The sequence below is a fragment of the Polistes canadensis genome, unplaced genomic scaffold (assembly GCF_001313835.1).
Source record: "Polistes canadensis isolate GaletaPanama2010 unplaced genomic scaffold, ASM131383v1 scaffold_11, whole genome shotgun sequence".
Lineage (NCBI taxonomy): Eukaryota > Metazoa > Arthropoda > Insecta > Hymenoptera > Vespidae > Polistes > Polistes canadensis.
The window spans coordinates 603,739-630,546 of record NW_014569558.1 but is presented as its reverse complement, the minus strand read 5'-3'; the positions used below and the strand labels follow the sequence as shown (position 1 = coordinate 630,546).

At 35.3% G+C, this 26,808-nt stretch overlaps 1 protein-coding gene across 1 annotated transcript; it reads left to right on the top strand.

Annotated features, from left to right (window-relative positions):
* LOC106793076 (homeotic protein proboscipedia) lies at positions 1-26,303 on the top strand. Its single transcript, XM_014759688.1, has 5 exons — positions 1-210; positions 11,467-11,471; positions 24,032-24,220; positions 24,375-24,555; positions 24,763-26,303. Exons 1-5 carry the CDS (start codon positions 6-8, stop codon positions 26,301-26,303), a joined length of 2,121 nt encoding a protein of 706 aa, XP_014615174.1. The 5' UTR covers positions 1-5.
* The last annotated feature ends 505 nt before the right edge of the window (positions 26,304-26,808 follow it).

Sequence of the window (26,808 nt, the reverse complement as noted above, 5' to 3'; positions counted from 1 at the left end):
CTTCAATGGCCGAATTCATGACTGCTTTGCCGCAATTGCCTAACGATGGGAACCTTCAGCATTCACCTGGTACCGGTGGTTCCATAAGTCCTGGAGCACACCTTCCTCCCTATCATGGAATGATGGATCATCACGGAGTAACTGATCCATCTGGTGTCAACGTACCTGAATATCCTTGGATGAAGGAAAAGAAAACCACTAGAAAGAGTAGTCAGCAAGGTAAGCCTACTTGCTTACCAATCTATATCTTTCATATACAAGCATAACGTAAGAACAATATTCAAGAAGTATTTCATTTTAATTAGCCTAAAATATATAAGATAATTTTAAGATTACTTACGATAGCATGGAAGGCTCGGATGAATATCTAAACTCTGAATAACTTAACGAAGATTTTCTATTATCGATAATAATTCTCAACAGACATTTGCATGAGATTCAATTAAAATGAAAGATTTTTGTTATTACTTATAGATATGTATAATATACCGTAACATATGAAAGATTTATAAGAAATTCATCATTATTTTTCTAACGGATTAATGCTTCTTAGAAATTTTAACGCCCATCTCGTTTAATTTCTATACTCCATTTTGAAGTATTATCTTATTATATAATCTTACGTACTTTATATATTTAAATATCAAGCTTACGTATACTATTTTAATTGCATACGATAAAGCAAAAAAATCTATTAAAATACCTTATTGCAATCTTATCAAGTTAATACATATATTATCGTTGCATCAGGATATAAAATCGGATTAATAACTTTACTATAGATAATCTCATAAAAATAAAAAGAAAAAGATTATCTCATCATTCACCTTTACCTCATCTTCAACTAGGATAATGACAAAGAAAAACTATCAATGCATAGAAACGTTTATTAAGCGGTACTTCATAGAATTCAATTTATCTGGTTACAACATTAGGTAGCTTAGTAGGAGTCTATTAGCCTGCCACTGTTGTATTGTGTCTCTCTACAGGGTGTCCAATGTCCGTCGGCTAATGATAACCCTAGCCACTCCTTTTCTTCGACCCGAGAAACCTTTCCAAGATCGAAAGCATCTGGCGTGTGCACCACACACTAAAACCACACGTTTCCCCAGCATTTGCAAACACGAGCTAACAAATTATGATGTATCGTTCCATGAACGAACGCTCTATTCCTCAATAGGTTCTCGGTCCTCGGACGCACATGCCGCTTCCCTACAACCCTTTCACAATCCAATGAATTATTGTTTTCGAGATAAATCGTCGCTGATGCCTTTTTATTCATGATCATGGATACTACAAACTACAACTATTTGTGAAGCTAAGTTTTATCTTTGGTGATCATATCACTTTTAATATTTATTTTTTTAAAATACCATCATATTGATATATTATACATACAATTCTAATTATTCTAATATTATCAACAATATTTAATCGTCCTAAAAATAACATTTTATTCGAAAACAATTACCAAAATAATAGATCTAGCTAGTACTTTTATCCCCAATTAAATGACAACATATTTATAATTGTTTTTAGAAAGATCATATCGGGATAATATTTGTATGTAAGTTGTGTTAAAGATGTTGTAAGATTTGAAAAGAAAAAAAGTGCTCACAAATCACGGGAAGATGACCGGAGTAGTAGCAGTAGACGATAAGGGAAAACACGTGGCGGGGGTTGTTGTAGGATAGAACGTAGGGAGCACCACCTCCCCTACATTGCTGACGGAGGCGGAGGCACCCCCGTGTGAGTTATGGCCGTCCCGACGCTCTCTCTCTCTCTCTCTCCCGTTAACCCAGGGCTCAATTTACAGATGATTCCGCGTGTTACCGCCGACCAGCGGCTGGTTAACCTTCGTGCCAAACACTTAATCTTCCAGCGTGTACCGTGGACCGTCCTTCGCCATGGACTCTGACCACTCACAGGACTTTAGGATCGGTTAAATCGGTGTCGTCGGTGTTTATACTCACCCAAGAGAATGAGAGAAAGAGATGGGTTGCTAGAAAGAGAGAGAGAGAGATAGAAATAGAGAGAAGGGGATGGAGAGACAAGGAGAATAGGTAGATAAATGGAGAACGGTGTAAGATACTGTTGTCGAATGGCGACCCTAGTGGCCCATAAAGTTCGCCAACCCTTCGTATCTCGAATCCATTGTTGCGTACAACCTTCTGTTACGAGGACATCATGTGGCTCGTGCCACGGATCTTTTCAGATTTATAGCTACTCGATATGGTTCGTAAGGTCCAACAAGTTACTGGAAAATCATTTCTTTTCTTATCTTTGAAATCTGTCGTTTGGAAAGAATTTTAAATGAATTCGTTAAGATAGATTTTTGATGATTCGAAATGACACGGTATAAAAACCTATATTTGAAACAAATGATAATGTCAAATTGAAAGTAACGTTAAACGTTCGAAAATATTTCTTAGGAAGTTAAGAAAGATCTCTTGGTAACTGTTGACGATGAATGATGAAGGAATATACCGACGGATTCGCCGTCTATCTTCTTGATTATTCATCTCCGAATTTCAATTAGTCAAAGCAACAGGAGTTGGACTCGTCAGCGGGTTATTACGAGTGCCTCCGTGAGAAGCCGCTAACGAATTCTAAGTTGTGGTCTTGGATAGGATAGGATAGGAGATGGATCCTTCTTGGTGGTAACATTGACTAACGTAACGCCTGTTCCTGAAAGCCTGTTGGCTTTAGTCCGTTTCTAACCAATGTGTTTCTAGTGTGTGGGATGTGTGGTAGTGCGTAAGAGGGATGAAACGCGTGAACGTGTCACCCTGTTCGTATTAAATTCCAATCTGTTACATTGCCGTTGCCCTATAGGAGGTGTTTTACTTGAAACCTCGTCGTCGTCGTCGTCGTCGTCGTCGTCGTCGTTCTGGAACACTGAGATGGGAGATGGCTCTGATTAGTCGAGTTATTTGCCAGGAGAGTACCAAACCTTCTCATCCCAAATCACCCTCTTTCTTCCTATATATCCTCCCCACGATAATTCTTGCCAAAAAAAAGTCGACGTTCCGGCTTAAAAAAAAAAAAAGAAGGGAGTCACGGAATCCACGAGTGTTTTTCTCGACGTCTCCTTCGAAACGTCTCATCAGTCACGTCGCGGCATCGTTCTCGTCGTTGTCGTCGTTGTTGTCGTTGTCCTCGTCCTCGTCGTCGTCGTCATCAGCATCGTTGGCCAAGAGCTTCCTCCAAGAGTAAGCCGATGTGTCAATTAATTCCTGCATCCCTTGGGATAGAACTAGGCTAGAGAGAAGGCCAGATGATCGTCATCCCCTTTACTTCAACCATACTACTTAAGACCCAACTCTCACCATGCAACTTCTTCCTCTTTCTTCTTCAACAGAGCCATCTTGTAGACACCCTTCCATCTTCTACGCGACTCTCCCACGTACTCCATCCCCTTTTACTAATTAATCTCGCAATAATGACAGACGGTGAACCGCCAATGTTAACAATTGCCTTCTCTTTCGGTTCCATCCGATTTGACAAACTTTCAAAAGGATCGACAAAGTTTCGACTCTACTTTGGGAATCATCTGATCATTAGATTTGTTTTTTAATATAATTACTAATTGTAATTTAAGTTCAATTCTACGTAGAATTTCAAATGGACAGATAAAATCTACGTTGATTGAAAATTTCTATATCGTAAATGAAATCAATTTAAGAGACAAATATTAGGATTAGAAAATAATCGAAAACATCTAAGAATATTTTCTCTCTCGTCGATTTTGCGATGCGTGTGATTGAACCACTCCCTATTATTCCTGTGTATCGTTTGATTTCGAAATAGAATCGCATCTAATTTCAAGATTCATTGGTAAATAAATCCTTGCCGAATTAGAGATAACTCTCGTACTAAATCCCAAGCAAGACGAACCCTAGAACCGTCAGTCCGTCCTATCGTCGCCGAAAAATAAAAAGAGAAAGGAAAAAGAAGGAAAGAAAGAGAGAGGACGAGACAGAAAAGGGGATGTCTCAAGATTGATATCTCTGAAAGCGCAATCTTCGAGCAATGTCTGCTGTTTTAAAATAGACGACATTTTCGCTCGGGAAATTTCCGAAAGATCAACGCTCCTAATGAGCGTTTCTATTCAAAATCTTTCCTTCGTTTAAACCATCCAAAGATTTTACTTACAAGAATTTTCATATTTTTATCTTCAAATTAAATAATTATGATAACAAAAAGAAAAAAGCGTAGCTTAATAGAAGGAAATTGTCTTGCAAAATATGTGATGATGATCGAAAGTATTAAATTCATGGATACACTTGGTTTGTTGTTTCAAATGCAACCGATGAAATCTGATTTAAAAAAGAAAATCAAGTTAAAAAGTGAAAGTACAGGAAATATATAATGAAAATATAAATATATATTTATTTTATTCCAAATGAAAGAACTTTTCTACCATACACGATTTAACGAACACTCTTTATGGTTCTGCTTTCACTATATGATGCTAACATCTGGAGAAATCATAGTAGTCTAATTCTAACATATTTCCGAAAATGTACGAATCCGTGTTTTACAACTGGCCAAATTTTCCGTGAAGGAAGCCGGATAGCGTGTTCAAATAATAAACACGGTATAACAAATTGATAATCCGGAACCCCATAATCGTACGCATATTTTCATCCGGAATCTGTGACCCAACACTAAAAGAACTTTCCACGCTTGTTGTTGCGCCAAATGGGCCGCTATAAAAGTCTCAAACTCCCCTCTGTGCCTTTACCGTTTCATTCTCTCTCTCTCTCTCTCTCTCTTATCCTACTGTTTTTATTTCAATTGTGCTTTATCATGACTGTGTTTTGAAAAACAAAAACTATTTTTTTTTTCACATTTTTCTATCCTTTCTTTTAATATTCAAATTTTAATACCAAATCATTTGAATGATTAAAAAATATTAGATTTTAATTAATATAAATTATTAATTGTTGCAAATAAATAATGGCGAATAATTTTCAAGTCTTTTTTACTATTAGGATTAAAAACATTCGAATAATTTTATTACCGAATTTGATTTCTAACAAGTATAAATAGTTTTATAGATATAACAGCGACAAGTCGTGGGTCGACAATTCAAAGAACCTCTTCCTACTCAGACTAATAAATTATCGGACTGGGACTGTTTATAAACCGTTTAAACGTTGGCAGGTTTAACGTGGAAAATATAAGTGAGATACTAACAGAAAGAGAGAGAGTGAGAGAGAGAGAAAAACAGAGGAGTTGAAACTGTGGAAAGTAAGGGGATGAAACCGGTGATGGATGAACAGGAACAATCATGGAATTCGGACATTCTGACGATATGAAACAAAAGTGACATATTATTTATAAACATTGACTTATACAACCAACTATTACAAAATCCAAAATTTTAAGCCATAATGTTAATAGTTAAAAATATATTGAAAACATTTTTTGATACATTGCGTATGAACATTTGAAGAAAGTTTATTTGATTGTCAAACGATCGATAAAATAGGACAGATAAACTAAAAACATCGACGATAGTCGAGACATTTTTTGTCATTTGGCGACATAACCGATCTCTCTGCTGACGCTTCTTTTATATTAAAAATGAACTGTCGCTTCCACGGTCGACATGGACGGGTATTTGACTGTACTACCGCTTTCATTTGATAAATCGCATAGCGAGCTTCTCTTTCGGTCATCTGAATTTCTAATGCATTATTTTCTCCTCGGTACCATCCGCATGGCTACGTCGAATCGTAAGGGTGATCAACGACGAGAATGCTATGGGGGGGTGGCTGCCAAGGAACGATGAGAGAAAGAGAAAGAAAGAGAAAGAGGGTTCAAAAGTGAAAGACGATGAGCTCTTTCACTAACGTAAAATTACAAATATTTCAAACATGAGAAGGAAACCGTTAAGAATTATGCAGAGAAAGAAAAAAAAGTAAAATAAAATAAAAACAAACATCTTAAAAGTTATTTCGGAGGGAAAATAAAAGATTTCGAAAAAAATGAAGAAGAATAAAAAGTAAAAGAGGAATAATTTTTCAAAGTCTTTGTTATAAAAAAAATAAAAAAATCAGCAACACGAAGGTGTGAGGAATATCGCGTTCCGAGTTCTAAATTAGAAGATAAAAGATTCGAATTAACGGGGCCAACTGTTAGTGTCATAGTTTAAGGATACGGCAAGTGACGTTGAATGATTTGATGTAAAGTTCGAAAAAAAGGGTCCGCGTGAAAGGTTTTCTTAACTCATTCGAGAGATATGCGATTTTTAATAACCGTCAAGAAACGATGGAAGAAACGTCATCGCAATTCAGCGACAGGAGGAAAGATAGTATGGGTTGCGTCCTACTTCCCGATCGAAACGGTACCATCCGGCTAAGATGTCCTGCTATATTACGTCTTGCAACCATTGCCAAAGAGATTAAGAAAAGAAAGATACGAATGAACGTTTGAAAAGGACTGGCCAGTATACGTGAGAATAAGGAAGAACGAATGAGAAAGAGAAATAGAAAGAAAGAGACAGAGAGCGGCACTCACTTTGATCATCGAATGACTAGGGAGTTTGTATTATGAAGGTAAACCATCGGCTCGGAAGAAACCTCGGCTTCTGCTCCTGTAGAGTTGAAAACTTTTTATATCTCGCTGTGAGGCCCATTATGGTCAACAGGTCCACTGGATCTCGCGAGAAGAAATAAATGCCAGTTTCTCGATTACGCGAGAAACACTATGCGCGTTAGATGTTGGGTATGAACGTCAAATAAAAAATTTACGAAAAGAAAAGAAAAAAAAACAGAAACTAGAATTTAAGATCTAGCGTTAAAGATCAAGAACCAATTGGTATAACTTGTTTTAACTTTCTCTAAAATTGCGACTACAAGTTTCTCGAAAATATGATTAAATCCTAATTCAATCGTAGGCGTTATCATCAATTGTGAAATCACTGATCAATCTCATTTTTCATAAAAGTCAACCCGTCTACCTCGATCACGTGAATTCGACGACAGTAATAACGTCATACCTGCTGTATAATTTCCGTGTTATTTAAATAATTGTATACCGCCAAGCTCTTTTTATCTTTTGAAGTATAATTATTTGAAATTACTATTGAATACGATGAAGTAATCGTTTCTAGATTCCACGGTTAAACTTTTTCAATCCTTGACATTGATTACGTGAATTTGGAATTCTACTGTAATTACAAACTCTTTGGTATTATTATACAATATTATTTAGAATCAAAGTTGAGTGAAAATTGGATTAGAAACGTGTTGCAATTTTGATAAATAAATTTATACTTCGGGTAGTTTGATGCATCTTTTTTTGAAGCAACACGTTCGAGATACATAAAGTCGGCAGAAACTCACGAACATTTTAGATGGACGAGTAACTCGCAATATTGGTCAATATTCAATTTTCCCTGAAGCGTGCCAAAGTATCGTGCGAATGGACGTGAACCTATTTCTCCTTTCTTTTCTTTGACGTAATCAAGTCAATACTCGTGAAACTGTAATAAACGTAATGACTCAACTTCGATTCACACACGCATATACATATACACACACATGTAAACGTTTTTTTTTTTATCTACTTACATAAACTGTACTTATGTTTCGAGATAAAAAGTTGGAATAAATATTTTACTTAAATTATATAACACAATGATTATTACAACAAAATTAATATTTTTATAGCAGAGGTATATTATTAATAAATTAAAAAAAAATTATGATAGTAAAATGAAATATATATTATTATTGAATCATAAAATATTATTTTTGATTTACATAAATATAATTTTTATGTCTTCAATGCTTATTTATCCATTTATGAACTGACAAAATTGTTTTCATCTCAAAGAAGAAAATATTGCTCTAGTGTTGATAGTTCGACAGAAAGGAAGAATAGAATTGAGGGTGAGATCGTTCGGGAGTAATTAGTCGTTAGGAGCAGTGGCACGACGCGCTAAAAGATTTCCTGCGACGGGCTAATCCGGCGACGCCCGAAAGCCTGTGTTTATAAAATGTCACGTAGCCGATAAAAAGCTATGCGACATCAAACACCCCGGAGTTACTACCGACGGAAGATGCTTTTGCGAGTTCATTATTAAGCCGTGCAATTACCTTTACTGATCCCCCTTTGCATCTCGGATGTTAAAGACTTTTCTACGACCTTCAAACTTTGTCTGCTTTTTCGAAAGGTTGACTTCTCCCCTGCCCCATCCCCCAAACAAATGAAGATATTTTTAATTACAATTAAAATATCTCTCCAAGAAAAATATTTTCCACTCTTATCGATATTTACAAAATAGAGAAAGTATCGAATGTAATTAAAAAAATAAAAATATTCTTTAAAAAATTAATCCTTACCATTTCTATCACATTTCTTATGCATTATACAACGCTATTTCTAAAATAATGTCAAATATTTGAATCTAAAATTAAAGGAGTATACAAAGGATTTAAATAATCTTCGATATAAAATTGAATTAACCACCAATTCTAATAAAAATTGATCGTATTATCGAGTTAACCAAATTCGTACGCAATAACGTGTGGCTATTAATATAAACGATAATCGGTATTAGTAAAGTAGAATGTAGGAACGATTATACAGATAAGAAACATATAACCAAAGCAACGTAACACGCGGTAGGTGGATAGCAATAAATTTGAAAGTGCGGAGTTCCTCGAGCGAGTTCGTCCTGTAGTAGAACAAGGTGTTGTTTGAATCGTGTAAAGAGATTAGGGTGGAGGCGCGCGATACGAGAATGAATCGGCGGCGTTCAGCGTGAACGAAAAGGGTAGTAGAGGGTGGTTGGGACTTGGATTCGTTGGATAAAAGGATGGAGGTGGAGGATGTATTTGTTGGTAGGGTATGCATTGCGCCGGAGAGTCCAGTAGCGATCATCAATCAGAAAGGCAGTCAGCCGTCCGTCGGTTGGTCGACCAGCCGGCTGGCTGGCTGGCTGGCTGGCTGGCTAGCTGGCTGACCAGAACTGGATAGCTGCCTACGTTCACGTCCACGTCCACGTCTATGTCCACGTTCACGTTCATGTACAGAGTTTTGCGTGGGAGCCACCAAAAGCTACGATCTGCGAGTCATGCTTTCGACCTCTATTCGAAAAATCAATGGGACGGACTTTACTGTTAAAGTCCAACGACCCTCTTACCCCTTTTCATTTCTAATCTGTTAGATTTTCTTATGTTAAAGATAAACACGACAATATTATCTATTATTATATTAACGATCAAAGTAATCCTCTGATATGATATATCCTAAAACAAATAGATCATTTTTAATAGAGTAATTGTAAGTTTGTATTATTACAAATGGAACAAAATATTGATTGATAGGTCTATAGTGATCGATAACTGTTTATCCTTCTCATAGAAGGGACAGATGGTGTATTTAATATAAGTATCATTTTGTGTCAATGTAGTCAATAAAATATGAAATTAAGATCAAATATTTTTGAAAAGATAATTAATGAAAAATATTAACTATTAGTAAAACATATTTTTCGTATATCTAACTCGGCTATATCTACCCCTCCCAAGGATGACAAAGCAAATGGTGTTCTATATCGATCTTTGGATTACACCGCACGATGAAATCGGTAGCGGTCGCTTGAAAAATCAAATTGAAATGGTCCAGGGTGTAACGTATCTACACACATATATATATATACCGTTATAGATAACATCGAAAACGTTCAAAAATGAACGATAGAAAATGGTTTGAGCGAAAAGCATGACGTTCGTCGAAGATGACTTTGCGATCGATGATTTACGTGACCGATTTTTTGTTTCTATTGGTATTTACTCATATACTATACTATCAACTATATATTAACTAGAAAAAGGGGGTAAAGAATATCGTCGTATTTTTACCATGGATAGCGTGCTCGTAGATTATAAAAATTTATACAAGATTCTAAGGTAAATGGTAAGGGAAGAAACGTAAGAGAAAAAAAGCATACGAGAAAAGAAGGATGAAAAAAGAAAGAAAAAGAAAGAGAGAGAAAGAGAGAGAGAGAGAAAATGAAAGAAAGGAAAAGAACGGAGCTCTGTCCTCGAACCACCACAATGGATAGGGTTTGGATGGCCTCCAGAAAATATACTGGCGAGAAAAGGAAAGATATAGAAAGAGTGTAAGAGAAGAAAAAAAAAAAAAAGAGAGAGAAAGAGAGAGAGAGAGCTTGAATACTCGAACGAGGAAAACGAACCCGGAGGAAGTCTGGAGAAGCGAGAGCGCGATAGCGAGCAAATAATAGGGAAATGATTTGCTCCTTGTTAGATAAAGGACCCTGTGGGGGGACTCGCGAAAAGAAATATTGCCTGGAATGAAAGGAAATGGTTCTGGTGGTGGAAGGACTCCATCGTGAGCCAGGGTCCTTCGGAATAGTGTTAGATCCGTTCTCGTGTAACTGGTTCGGTTTGGCACCACTGCCAGCTCATCCAGAACTCCAATTCTGCTCGATTAGGAATTAAATGGCAGAACAAGCCTACCAAGTTAAACCTAACCTATTCGTTTTGATTGTACGTATTGTTAGAAAGTATTGTTCAAGTAAATTCTGATGAACGCAACAAAAATCAAAAGTATTTTACTGTTTTTGTTTTACATTTATCATAGGTGTGATAATATAAAAAAAAAAAAAACAAAAAAATGAGTTAAATTTTTATGAACTTTATAAAATTTTATATCGAAATGATATCTAATAATGCCATTACCCTTTTGTAACCGTTCAAACGACGAGACTCAAGCTCGTCTCACTTCCTAAGCTACCCCTCAGCGCAATAACTTATCACCCTTGTCGACTCACGCAAGGTCCGACCCTCGTGATAATTGTTTAAAGCGACCACTGGCCACCCGTTTACCTCGAGCGGTGGTCCACGGTTCTCTCACCTTCTCTTTATTCTCTCTCTTCTCTAATTGTATGCATTATGTACTTGGGGTATGACCCAATGCTTAATTACAATCAAATTACCTACACTTTATTCTACTTAAACGACTTTAAAATATCGCATATATATTGATTAGATTTAACTCTTTTTATTTATATATATATAAACCTAATTATGTTTTAACACGATAGATATGTTGAATACGTGTGGGTAAAACAATTCAAATCGCCATGTTTTTTTTTCATCAAGAAATTAAGCAGTTGCCTGAAAGACGAACCGAAAAATTATACAAAATAATGTAGTCTATTTTGAAGATTAACAGATGTATGTATGATTACTAGATAAGTATATAATAAATTTGTTTAAAAAGCAACAAATTAATTGCTACACCTAATAATGAAGATAATTTTTTTTTTGTTATTTATACATTCATTTGAAAAGTAAATCACGTCGAATCTTTGACAGGAATGGAACATTCTTGGAATATTTCATCGAGACTTATTAGCCATGAGTTATTGAGTAGCATATAATAAATCGACAGAAATCTAAAGGAAATGGTCTCTAAGAAAAGCGAACGTGACGGCGTTGATAGTGTGAATATTCTATAATATATACAATATATGTATATCAGAACAGTAGGTTTTAAAGTATTAGTGAGTAGTGACGCGGTTAGTGCACCGAGACGATAAATTAACTAATATCCTGGCTTAGCTTTAATTAGCCTCGATCCTTTCGACGCTTCCTGTTAGCATTTTTCTTTCTAACCGTATGTATCTCCAAGATCGTGCTCCAAGATTATTGATTAATTAGATCCCTTAAAAAGCAAGCAAAACTCAAATAATATTATACTTCTTACACGTTGAAAATAATTATTATCGAAAGGTAAGTTCGTCTCGGTAAGTCGGTTGGTATGTTAAAACCGAACGAGTATAATTAATCGACATTGCAAAAGAGACCCTGATAGCCACCACCTGATTTTTTTTTCATAAACTCTCTCTCTCTCTCTCTCTACCTACCTACCTACGGTTTTCTAAAGTAACACAAAGAAAAAAGAAAAATATAACAACAAAAATTATTAATTATTAATTCAGCATATCGGTAATTAAGCAACCACGATCGATCGATACTACTGTTACTCCCCTTTCCCCACTTCCTTTTCTACATGGCGGCCTCTTTTACATTTTAAATATATCGATATCTAGTATCTGACTTCACGAAGAATTCATAATGAACATTTCTTAACGTACGACCTATCCACTAATTATTTATACATGTACGTTGGCAACATTGACAAATAGAGCGAATAATATATGTAGGTATTGTAGGTATTATATATTATGGTTGATAGCCATGGATACTTGACACTGTAAGTAGTCAATGTCCAGTCAGACCTATCTATTCTTAAGCGCAACATCAACGAACGTATCTATGTTACTTAGAAATACCGCAATACAACCCACACATAAACATGCGTACGCGTGTGCACATTTAAAAGTAATTGATTCTTACGACACGTCGAATAGGATAAGGTTAGAAATAAAAAAAAAAAAATGTAAGAAAAATGAAAAGAAAAAAAAGTCCCGTATAAGTATTTCTCTTTCTAGTAGCATCTAAAGCAAGTTAGCAAGGTGTTCCTTTCACGAAATTACAGCGTTCAGCTAAGTCTTAAAACGTGACCGGATTATAAAAGTTGGTGAAAACGGGCAACCGTCGATATCTTGAGTTTGGAATAGAGGTACGAGGAATATATGGGGTTGGATAAAAATGAAAGAAAAGAAAAGGAAAGAAAAAAAGGATTCCTTCGGTGGTTGCAGTTAAATAAAACTGACAAAAATCTTTCCCCGAAGGCGCGAAGGGTCGAACGAAGGGACGTGAAAAAGATAGAGAAAAAGAGACAGACAGATAGTGAGTGTGGATGGGTGGTGGTGGTGATGGTGGTGATGGTGTTGAGGAAGAAGGAGGGAGGAAGTAAAGGGAGAAAAACGTGTGGAGAGTACTCAGACAGGCGCCATGTGTATAATAATGTTAAAGAATGTTAAATGCGGAGGGTTTGGAGTATCCGGGACGCATACATTAGTTGTTAACAATGCTATAAAGGACACTCGCCGTACTTCCCCTACTACTTTCAACAACGACCACTGTTCTCCTCTTCTAACGGCGGACTTAGATTTACGAGCTCTCCTTTCTTCACGATTTTTATGTAATATTCTTCGACTATGAGTTAGGGGAAGTCCAACAAGAAAATACGCCTAAGTCTTATAAATATAAATTATATGTACACACGCACACATACATATATACACACGTACATATTTTTACTATCGCGTTTTAACACTGAACCTAATACGATAGTGTATGCATACCTATTTCCATCATAACTAGTCAAGTGACTGGTTTTAAACAACAGTTATATTTATTACTATTGAATATGATAATAGTAAATGTGTGTACTTGGTACTGGCTTGAATAATAAATAAAATTAATAATATTTAATGTAGAATTTTAATTAAACATTTCAAATAGGATGTGGGGTACGGTTTAGTGTTAAACATATCGATAATTATACGTTCATCCAAACTTGCTAAAAAAAAAAAAAATAAATGTACTTATATTAATTATTATAAATATTAATAAATGATTGAAGAAATATGTAATTAAAATGAAAAAGAGATCGAAACTTTCGTTGAAAAATGGTACTCGATTATCGAACGGCCTTAACCCACGGTCCTTGACCCTTAAGTACTCTTGAAAATGTCTTGGATAGCGAGAAAGAATATTAATGAACTCAGGCAGAAAATTGACACATGCGTGCAGGTGTACAGTCGATGTAGATGATAGTAATACTTGTTAGATATATATTATATATGTATATATAGTTCGTGATGTTCGCGAGCAAGTATGCCTCCTCCACTTGTACGACCATCTTCCTTTTTATTTTTCTATTTTCTTTTTCTTTCTATGCCCATCGCCAGTCTAGTTGGCAAACGGATGTCTAATTACCAAGATATCGATCTCCGTAACGTCGATTATTTTACTTTTTGTCTTATTATATACCTATGTCCTTGCTTGCGTTATATACACATACATAACTTCCTTTCTGATGACTATCAAACCGAATTGAAACCTAATGTACATTTTTAAAGTGTCATAAACGATTTCTAATTCATTTCATTTAAATGTAATACCATTAATTACATGCTTGTTTCTAACACTTCATTAAATGTTCGATTGAAAATATCTGAAAATAAATTTAAATACAATATAATTGAAATTGTATAGAGTTTTTAGAAATAATTTTTAATATTTTTATGCGAATTATAATTGTAATCATATCGTTTTCCTTCATCTTCTTTTTTGCTAAAAATAAAAGTTTTTTCAAAATACAGTTAATAACTTTGTAAAGTGACTAATATTAATTACGTACTTGTTTCTAATACTTTGTTAAACGTTTTACGAGAACAATATGATAATAAATTTCAAAACAATAATCGAAGTTCTTTAATTATTCGAAATAATTCAAAATAATTTATATTTCTGTAAAAAAGAAAATCCTTTTTTCTTCTTTTTTTCTTGGAATAAAAGAGTCGTTAAAAATACAGTTGATAACTTTGTAAATTGGCGTCTTTTAACATCGATGAGATTTTACGTTAGCGTTTTAGGTTAATAAAACTATATTTATAGAAAGAAAGAAAGAAAGAAAGAAAGCGAGCACGAAACAGAAGCAATAGAAAGGATGGAGGGTAGTTCGCGAGTCAAGGGGGGGTGGTTGGTCCCGTGGGAGGACCACCTTTCCATTAGACGCAAGATTGATTTTGTGAGAGCTCCTTTTCCTAACAGGACCTTCCTATATATACACATATATACATACATTTATATATACATATACGCGTGCGCGTGTGTGTGTGTGTAGTTCGCAGCTGGAACACTAATGTGATTAAAATAATTCTACGATAATCAAAGTACAAAGCACTACTAACATTTTCTTTTCTAAATTCTTATTCGTTTTAATCTGTCTCTCGTGTATCAAGATAAAATTTTACCTTAACGAACATTTGATAATGCAGTAAACTTAATCGTTAAACAATAATTTGAAATAAACACTTTAAGAAATCGAGATTTCTACCTTCATATTCATAAAATAAAAGATAATACGATAAAAATGAAAATGATTTACAGAATACCTGATTAACGATCTGAAACTTCCTATTTTATGTTTCCGTACTATCTTCATAGTTCATATGTGTACATATACACATATATACATGCATAGATAGTAAAAGATTGAATCTATATTATTTTCGTTTTATTTACCGAACATCTAGAAAAATAATGAGTTTCGTTGTATGAATTATCTTTACTTCGAGATCGTGCAAGAACGAAATGTAAGGAATTGCTATTAAAAAAGGAAGGACTGTCTTTATGTATACATATATACTAGCTAACTCGTAAGTATAAATAAGTAAGCATATGAATAGGTGGAATAAGGCTAGTAAAAAGGTGGGAGGGGAATAGATCGGCATTTGACTAATTACTTTCATTCGTCACACTATTTTTATCGTCTTATAGTAACGAGATAAAGTCGACCGGCAACATTTAGTCGCTATAAAAATGACATGCACTGCGATAAGCAATAAAATATCGAACGGCTTGTACGCTGGACCTTACCTCCGTATAATTTACGTAATTTATATAAGTCCGATTGGAGTAACGTTTAATTACGTTTCTTAGTTCCATTCTAACCTGAAGAAATAATGAATGCTTTTTAACGAAAGAATATGTTTAAATACTCATTTTTAAAAATGATACTTTTCCAAACCGGACTTATTAAAATATAAGCGGTATTATATTAAAATTTGAAATAAAAATACATTTATAATTGAATTTATTAAAATTCCTATTTAAAAATTAACAAAATTATACGAATATAATTTCTATCGCGTGCAACGGATTCGAATTTATATTCGGCTAAGGAAATCCATCATCCAATTCAATCGTTAGACACGTACACGAACGTTTAGATGTTCATCTAACTTTACTCTTGAGATAGGTAGTATAATTGTAATATCGCATCTTACCTGGGTAAAGAATATTTTCCTTTAGATAGGTATTTATACGAATAAGGAATCGTACGCGCTTACCTGTACCATACACAATGATTGATGCTCTCGTGTCCATTGCGTAAACTTAAAGCGATAAACGTAGAGAGAATTACGAAGAACTAAACTGTGCTTTACGGTGTTCAACGATGAAACACGAGAACTTTTTACATTTTACTTCTACCATGACACAATACACTTTACAATAATCTGAGAAGTCTTCTTTCTTCTTCTTTTTATTTTTATTTTCTTCTTGAAATGTGACAACGTATTGCTGGTTTATTAAAATTTAATACTTAAATTAAACGTACGTTATATAAATATCAAATTCTTTTTTTTTTTTTTTGTTAAAACAATCGAATTTAAATCTTTCAATGAATCAACAAAATCAATCAAATTTAAATATTGCCGTTCAAAGTTATTGAATTACTTTAAAAAATGATAGAAAGTTCATTTAATTTAGAGAGCCGTATCCAATTATTTGTAATATTTTTATACAAAAAATCAATTGTTTGTGTTCAAAAGATAATCACATTGAATCTGAATATGTTGTCCATCAAAAATCTTCATTCGTGCAGAACATATTTTCAATATATTGATTAAATATATCTTAATTATTTCTTAAAACAATTAACTTCCACACGATTGCAAATGTTATTACTAAGAAATATGCAAAACAAATGGTGCTTATTTTGATTTAAAAAAAAGATCTAAATAATTAATAAGCCTACTAAATATATTCTGTCCATGTTGTCGTGAGAAACATCTAATAAAATCTAATTTATAATTTTATCATGAAAATAAACAACTGACAATAAATTCCCTTTAGAAATTTCTCTAAGTTATAAAATAATTTCGATTGTTAATATATACTTAAGAATTAATATAGAAATATGTAAAAATTATTATAATCTACGAATAATTCAATATCCTATCGTATTTATACACATTTGTTATGAATTGAATTAAACGTGATACGAGATCATGATTCATTAAAATATACAAGTGTTTTATGGCAAGAGATACGGTCAGTAGAAGATATTCTCAGTATCTCTAGTTTCTTATCGTTGGTTAGAAGTTAGAATTAGTGAGTAAAAAGATTGCCAGGCAGGAAGTTGGAAAGACGCAAAAGGAAGGGCCGCAGGTTCAGCGAGGCCGTATGCGAAGGGGTCGAGCATGGTCGCTCCACCCCGATGATTGCAGGTTGCATCGGCACGCCTTCTACCTGGCCAGACATTTGCCTTCATATCATGCACACACTCTTTCTTTCTCTCTCCCTCTTTCTTTATCTTTCTCTATTACACATATATGAGCATACATAAAAACATACAAATACACTTACGACGTGTTCCGTTCGTCTTTCTCCAGCAAGAAGAGAGTGCCCTTCGTCCAATTTTCTTACACGAAGAGCCTTCGTTGCGCCCACCATAATCATATGTTGGCGAGTCTACTGCATCGTTGCATGCACTCCAACATGGCCGCCGCATCGCATCAGACCGATACCAGCCGCAACCTCTATGGCGTTTCTTGGAACCTTCTTTAGCTTTATTTTATTTCGCCATTTTTCTGAAATTTTATCCTATATTAATATATTAATCTTGGTTAATATTTATTTTCATTTCAAATATTATTCAACGTATATTACTAAAAAAGAAAAAAGAAAAAAAGAAAAGTAATTAAATTGTATTGTTCTTTAATTTAATATCAGATGTTATAATATAGATGATTTGTATTCTGATTTGAACTGGACACGATAAAAAATAAGCTACAGTAAAAAAGTATACATATGTAGCATTAAAATATTAAATGAAATAATATATTATACAAGTAAAAACAAAAATCTCTATGTTACACGACGTTATCTTAAACGATGCTTACTTTCCTACGACCTAACAAACACTGCTGCCGAGGTAAACAAAATTCGAGATTATAATTGTAAGTATAATAAAAAGAAATGCATAGCGGTCATATTCGAGTTTAAAGTGTATATAAATCGAATGATTTCAATATTATGTCTACACGAACGTTACTTTCCTATTGTGTGTGTGTATACGTATATAAATATATTCCTATTTTAATAAATGAAAAATTATTAAATTAATTCTATCGATTATTCATTTTTAGATATTTTATGCGTATCTATTTCAAGAAGAAAACTTTACTATATGCTAAAATTCAAATAGAGCCAACATGCTTGAGGATTTTCACGAGTCGCTAAAAAATGCAGACGATCGGTTCTAACGCTTGAGGGAAGTGAAGAGAAAGAAAAAGAGAAAGCTAAAGAGAAAGAAAGAGAGAGGAAGTACGTAATAACACAGTGGGCCCTTTCGTGGTAGAGCTTTTGCATAAAATCGATGCCAGATTATGGTTCGAAGGAACTACCCAAGAGCTGAATATCTATCCCTAGCTGTATTCACGAAGAGAAGCTCGTCGTTCTGCTTAAATCCTGTCTATGCGATCCCTTCGGACGAAGGGATGCGATGATCCGTCGGCTTTGAACGAAGAAACTATAGATGTGTCTCATTTTAAAAGACTACTAGATCTCTCTCCCTCTCTTTTTCTCTTTCTTTAGATAGGCATATAATATGTGGATGAATAACTTAAACAGATAAAAGAATTCGGTCTTCTTATCGAATCTATGACAGTTACATATGTATCTATAGAAATTGCACTCTGTCAAATACTTCAGCATAAGATTCATCATGAAAAAAAAAATGTAAAAGAACAGAATTATATACTAACGCTAATAAATTATTTTAATTAGACCAAACTGTATAATTATTCAAATAGAGAGTTTACAAATTATAAATAAATTATTTTGTAAATTTAGAAAATTAGTTGACGTGTGACATTAACCCTTTGTAAAATATTATTTGATAGATCTGTAAAATTATTTTCACTGTCTACTCCGTTTAGGGAGGAAAAATAAATCTTACTCAAGACAAATTAAATCTAGGACTCAAAAATAATCACAAATATTAGAATAAAAAAAGGATTAAAATAGCAATAATAATTTATAATCTTCATACTATCAATCTTTTATCTATACTTTTTTGTTTTCTATATATTGGAATGATATTTAAGTAACATACCCGTAGCTTAATATCTCGAATCGATCGACTAAACTCTATGACAAAGAAATCAATTATTCCGGAGAATGGATTTATCAGGGGGTTAGAACAGCTAGCTACTCGAATTGCCAAAATGGGCTTCCCAGGGCAAAGTGGAACGAAGAGGTGCGAAACATTTTGCAGCTCGGGCCTCCGGTCGATGCTCAAGCTCGTGGTTCTTGTTTTGCTCGGCGTTAATTGATTATCGTTCGTATCCGAGCAGCGTACAACAAACCAACGAGGCCCCAGACCAAAAGCAAAGCATCGAAGGCCTTTCCAACCATCTAACCAGCCAGCTACCTAGCTTGCTAGCTAGGCATTCCACTTGGACTCCTTTCCCTACTTGAAAACCGTGCATTTAATTCATGAAGTGTACCTTTCCACAAGCCCTAGCCTACGTCCTTGCATAAATCTATAATAACCCATAGTTTACGGGGATTCCCGTTTTTTTTTCCTTTTTCTATTTTTTCTTCTTCAACTATATTTATATTTCTTTAATCATTCGCCGATCTATCCGGCACAAATTATCCAATAGTCATGAATTACATATTATCTCATTGCACGAATGAATTATTTTTCGCTCGTTATCGAACGACATTATCTAATACACTATAATCTAATTTATTATCAATTTTCCTCCTCATAGCTAATAGAATCTAACGAGTTTTTACTTAGACGACATAATATACGATTAAAATATTCTTAAATCGATGAACTCGTTTTCTAACGTATCTAAAGAAAATATCGAATTGTCTTTGGATATGTTTGTCATCTGATAATAAATATGGAAAATGTGTTATCGCGATAAGATTCACAACAACAACAACAAAATTGCTAATTTAATGAAAAGTAAAATGACGAGGTGGTAGTGTGGGTGGTATCAATCACCAAGACCCAAAGAGTCTCCACACTCTGGGTTCATTAAATTTTCTACCTGTTTCTAAACCGGCCAAAGTACAAACGAAACCGCCTGCCCTTTTCAACGTCTCGAACTCTCGTCACTCATTTTTCATACGTTTACATCACCGCTTTACCGCTCGGTTCTCAATGTCGGAATTAAGAAAGAGAAAAGATAAAAAAAAAAAGAGAAAAAATGACACGCGTAAAGGAAGAGAGAGAGAGAGAGAGAGAGGGAAAAGGGGAAAGAAAAAGAAAGATAGAGATACAGATAGCGAGAGAAAGAAAAAGAAATAAAGAGAAATCGTTCCTCTTTCCTGGACAACGTTCGATCGAGCCAGTTCTTTCCGCCCTTTATTCTTCTTCCTTCCCAAGTTTTCTTCCTCCGGCTAAAGGCACGAACACGGGGGAAACAAAAGACAAATTACACGAGACGGCCATCATGTGACCCTTCCCACCTGTCTATACACAACTTGCTCGAAGAATAAGAGGAAGAGGGGGAATGAAAGAACTCTGAGGGAGGACAGGTAGATTTCAGACTCTCTCTCTCTCTCTCTCTTTCTCTTTCTTTCTCTTTCTCTTTATTTCTCTCTTTGGTCGCGTGTGGACTACTTATTCCAGCACGCTTCATCGTCTGCTTTCCCTTTGCCGACGGTCATTATGCCTCAGCATTGATCCTTAAACATCGGAAGCAAAATGAAGTTTTCCTTGTATGAACCCTTCACCATGAGATAAATAAGATCAACGACGCTAGATCGTCCCATTTGTTCCGTCCTATGGAAAATCTTATTTCTTTCATAACGTGACATAATTATCTTCATATTTCTCTTTATCCTTCATTTGAAAGTTTTAAATAAATACTCATCTCGAATGTGTCACGTTTTTGTTATGTTTTATTTTGTTTTCGTTCCAAGAACACAATCGTAGCAAAAGTGTCTCTTCAATCGAGTATAAACTCAGTAAATATTTTCGTTTCGTGAAAGAAAAATATGGTGAGATACTGAAAGTAATACTTAAAGCAAAAGCCCGACTAGACTACTTTCGACGATGAGTGACGAACCGCACTGTGTTATTGCACGATTGTGATTTTAAGAAATTTTTATTTTCGATATTCAACCTAGCTTCTATTATTCTTGACATTTTCTATTCTAGTTTTATCCCCCCAAACTCTATTAATTCTTACAATATTAATTATAAAATGTAATAAAATTTTTCTGTCGAAAAAATATTGATAAACAAAAAATTAATTAAATCATAGAGAAATTTTTTAGCATAAATGCATATAATGAAATTCTTTGAATACGCTTAATAATTGGATATATGTTAAAAAATAAGAATGAAGTGACAACATTAAGAAATGCGAGCTCTATTTTGGTTAGACTTATCCATCGCACCTTGCACATGATCTTGTCACTCAACGATCTACGTGTCAACTATCACCTAGCTAGTGTATGTCATCTCTCAACCCTGTTCGCAGAAGAATACTAACTGATATTTTTGTTCTCTTTCGTTGAAAGACGAGCGGTGATTAAAAAGTAACAATTTCTTTTATAAATCTTGATTGACAACTGTCAATCGATTATATTATCGTTACAAAAATTGACAACTTGATTAAATTTTACGTAAAATAAAATAATACATTTATAAAAAATGCTCAACATAAATGTTACAATACAGTAACATAAATTATCACATACAATTCATATTCAATTATAATAAAATATCGTTTATTCATCAATGACTAAGTACAAAAAATTAGATCATTATCCAGAAATTAATGATAATTGAACAATTAGTATGAAATATATTATTTTTCGTATATGAAAACAAGTACGAATGGATAAGCAGCATAATTATTATATTGCACATGGTGTGTTGATCGCTTCGTTGGGAATAATTGAGCAAAGAACGGGAATGGAATTTAAGGGATTAAAGTCATGCCGATAGCAATTAGAATGCTAAACGAACATTAAAATTCCATGTATAGTAGTATTGGTTCCCAAGAGAGAAATTCAAAGCGTCCAACCATGATCGACCGATTTCATGTGTCTTTGCGCTATGGAAATGTTGATATGCATGTTTCTGTACATAGAAATACATAATGTGTATATTCGCACACATTTATATAGAAAATAGTGTATATGTATATATATCAGCCCTTAAAAATCGAAGAGTGTCAGATAACGGGAACGCAAAATGCATTCAATAGGCGTGGAATACTGGCTGATTGACAGGTCCGTCCAGCCAATCGCGAGACCGAAATGCTGATGAGGCCCACGTCAATCACGCTTTCATCTCTCTCTCTCTCCCTTTCTCTCTCTCTCTCTCTCTCTTTCTCCTTCTCTTCTATGTTTCTCTCAACCCTCGTTCAGTGGAAATACCACGTGCGAAGTTAGCCTCGTTCCACGAACGAACGAACCAACCAACCAACCACCCACTCACCCTTCCCTTTTTTTTTGTCCTTCCCTCCCTGACGTCTATCTTTCTTTCTCTCTTCTTTCCCATCTCACTCTCCTTTCTCTATTTTTCTCTCATTTTCTATTTTCTTTCTTTCTTTCTTTCTTTCTTCAACATCGTTCTCATTTCCGTCTCACTCTTTCTCTCTATTTTTATGTACACTCTTTCTTTTTCTATTTCTATATCGTCCGTCTCATTCTTTTTTTCCTTTCGTTATTTCTCTCGCTCACACAGTCACGAGCCCTTCTCATCCATGCTCGAGAACCCATCTCTACCTTCTCCAACTCCCGACAACTCTCATCCTACTTTGGAAGCACCCTTCGGGGCCACCCTTACATCCGCTTGGGGTGGTTCAGCATTTTGGAGGCCGCCGTTAGACAGCCCTTATACACAGAAAACGCTTCTGTAGACCTGCACCACGTATCGCACTTTTTTGTACACTCGATAGGACGGGCCAAAGCGTTGTAAAAAAAAAAGCATCTAACACCCTGCGTAGGAACAAGCTAACGAAGGGAGAGAGAGAGGAAGAAAGAGAGAGAAGAGTCCAGGTGTCGAATAATTACATGGCCATACATCAAAGTTTTTCTAACGGTACATAATATAGAAAAGTAATAGGAAAGTCTGATCTTTAGGAAAAGTATTCCAATTTACTTTTACAGTGACATAAATATATTTATAATCTATAACAATTGTATATTATAATTTAAAGTATGCCACATATATTTGTATGTTAAACAATAAATTACGCGAGACAATATTTATGTTATATGCACAAATTAGAATAAAATATTATACTTTTATTAGATCTGACTCACAGTGTGTCGCTAATACAGGACAGAAATTCATTCGTTTCGGTTAGGGAAACGATCGAATCCTAAATGGTAATGGCTACTCCGTAAATTCCGTAATTACGCTCTCGAGGACTATTAATAATTGTTGTGTGTCTCTCTTCTGGCGGAAATTAGCGTTACGTCATGCGATCTATCGAAGTACAAGTAATCGTGGGATACTTGGTGGCTACTTTCTATGGTCTGGCAAGTATCTTGAATACACTGGCCCCTTTTGCTCCTTGCTACTTTGCTTCTCTTATCCTTACCCTTCCTCTTCCTATTGGCGGAACACCCTAGCTAGAGCTTCCCCTTGTTATCACGAGACAAGTTTCTTGCCTGATAACAATTAGGAGGTGTTTCGCATCGACACGGAATACCGACGGTTGGGAACTTGCCCAAAAGTTTCTAAGGAGTCGAGAGACCCTCCCACTATGGCTACCACAGGTACATTGACACGAGAAGCTTACGCTCCTTCATTGTTGCGATGACGTACCTTCATCTCCCTCACGTACCCCTGATCATTAATTAGATAACTATTTATCTCTTTAAAGCTTCGATAAAAACTATGTGAATCACATCGTTCGTCTTATATTAGACGATATGAAGGGCGTAAGAAAAATTGCTAATCGTCTAGGAATAACGTTAAAATAATTATGCATTTTATTAAATAGGATCTTGTAAAAAAAATTCTATAGATAAATGAAACTTCAATTTTGTAACAGATATAATATTATATATTTGTTGAGTATAAAAATTATAATGAAAATGATTTGTGTTATTTTATTGTTGCAGAAAATGGTCTTCCAAGAAGATTGAGAACTGCATATACAAACACGCAATTGTTAGAATTGGAAAAAGAGTTTCACTTTAACAAATACCTCTGTCGACCACGACGAATTGAGATCGCAGCGTCGCTAGATTTGACGGAACGACAGGTAAGGATAATATTTGCCAACTGACATTAACTTCGATACAAAATGAATCGCTAAAAATATAAATGACTCTAAAAGATTTCTTAAATCAGCCTTTCATCTAAAGTGAAAAATATTTCAATCGAATGGAAACATATAACAGTGTTTGTGTTCGTAGGTAAAAGTATGGTTCCAAAATCGACGAATGAAACATAAACGACAGACATTGAGCAAAGAGGACGGCGACGAAAAGGATGGTTCGACGTCCGACGGCATGGAAAAGACGAAAAACGATAAGATTTTAAGTATCGATGCTGATGAGAAGAAAAGCTGTCACAACTGTGATATTTCTGGGGTCGGTGACGTCGGTAGTACTCTTCCAGGTGACGTAGCCGATCTGGCATCGTCTGGTCGACGGAGTAGCAACAGCAATAATAATAACACCAATAACAATAATAACAATACTCCGACTGCTACCAACAACAACAATAGTAATCCAGGATTCAATACGAACAGTAATGGTGCCAGTAGTGTCGGTAGTACGAATAGTGTTTCTAGTTCTCTAGAAAAAATGATGGCCGACGATGACTCAAGGTCGCAGGATGGCAGTGAAGTGACCTCGCCGAGCGTCCCGACGAAGAAACTTTCGAACAACGAAGTAAGGATCAAGGTCGAAAGTGGACACAAGAGTCCAAACGCATCGAAACAAATTTCTATAAGCAAAAAGTCACCGTCCGCAAATTCGAAAGAAATATGTTCAGTAAATAGTAACGGTGTTCTTCTTGCTATGCCTGATTCTACTGTCAGTACGCCGGTCTTGCCAGGTCAAAGTTCAGCGAGAAGCCTGACACCTTCCTCCACACCTGGAACACCAGCCTCCGTTCAGCTTCAACAAGGAAGTCCACTCAGTATGCAACAAACGCATACAGCATACATGCAAAGACCACGAAGTTCTCCGTCGTCAACAACTTCGGTGCCAGCTATAATGCACGGATCGGCGAATCCTGGTACTATGTCGCCTCACGCTGCCATAACCATGGCAACGAATCAAAATCATTTTCAACAACAAAACGTTTATCAATCAAATCTCGGTGTTGATTATAGAAACGGTGTTCCAACGAATAGACAAACTGTTCCTCCGGTTGTTCAACAAACTCAATCTCAGAACAGTTATTGTATCAGACAGAGATATCAACATACTAGAATTCCATATTCCAACGAAGTTCATCCGTATAGACAAAATCAGACAGTCGTCTCGCGGATGAGCCACGCGAGAGTGACCGGTCCTAGAAACGTCTACGGTTCGAACATGCAATTTCATCAACAACAAAACCAATATGGAAATACTGCCGACTATAATGGATATCCTCAAAGTGAAGCAACGTATCATGCATCGTATCATAGAAACATGCAAAGCGGAGGTGCTTACAATACCGCCCAAGGCTATTCCAATCCACAAGCCGAACAACCGACGGAAGGATATATGAATTCTGGAAATTATGGTTATACGAGCACAGGTTATCATCCCAATAGTGAAAATCTTGCATCTCACGGTCATACCAATGTGTCTACGCAAAGCGGACAACAACATTATTATAACGAAATTCCACATCAGCAACAACAGCAACAACAACAACAACAACAACAACAACCACAACCACAACCACAACAGCAACAACAACAGGCTGAAAGTTATGTCGCTCATCCGCCAACAATGCATTCCACTGCCAGTGATTACAGAACCAATAATAAATGTCACCCTAACACTTATTATGAACAAACCAATCAGATGCACGTTCATCAGGGTGGCGAGGCATCTAATATACCAAACAGTTATGTGTCCTCACCAGATCCATTCCCAGCACCCGGAATGACCACCACAGCGACTGCTATTGCAGCAGCAACCGCTGCTGTCATCACGCCACCCGGTAGCACGGGACAAGCCGACGGAAGTACGGATTATAACAATTACGGTAATTTTTACGGTGAACCCGTTCACACGACTGCACCACCACCGTCGGCCGACAACAGCAATAGCTCCTCAGACTTCAATTTTCTCAGCAATCTCGCCAATGACTTTGTACCAGAATATTATCAGCTCAGCTGAGTCCACGAGATCGAAAATCCGTGTCAGTTTGACTGGACCGATGAGCAGGGACTCCTCAATGTGTTATACTGACTACTTTGTGAATTTTAAACGTATCGTGGCGAAAATAAAGATATGTGCTGTGTTTATGATTAGGGTTGGTGATATATTAGTGATAAATATGAAGTTAACAAGAATAATAACAATTCTTCGTGATTTCATGAAGTTTCTCGACTATTTCTAAACCATCGGAATTGATTGATTACTTGATGAACGATTTTAAACTCGTAACATCTTGTTGACTTATTTTCAAACAGATCGTTCGAAACTCCTACTTTGGAATGTTGGTGTAATAAGAAAAACAAAAAAAAAATACGCGATTAATAGGGAAAATCATTTCGAGCGTATATAAGTATAATATCTTACAATTAGTACGGAAAAGAAGACAAAAAAAAAAGAAAAAGAAAAAAATTAAACGAAACGATGCAATTTAAAGTATAATTCGCGTTTATGATTGATCGTTAAA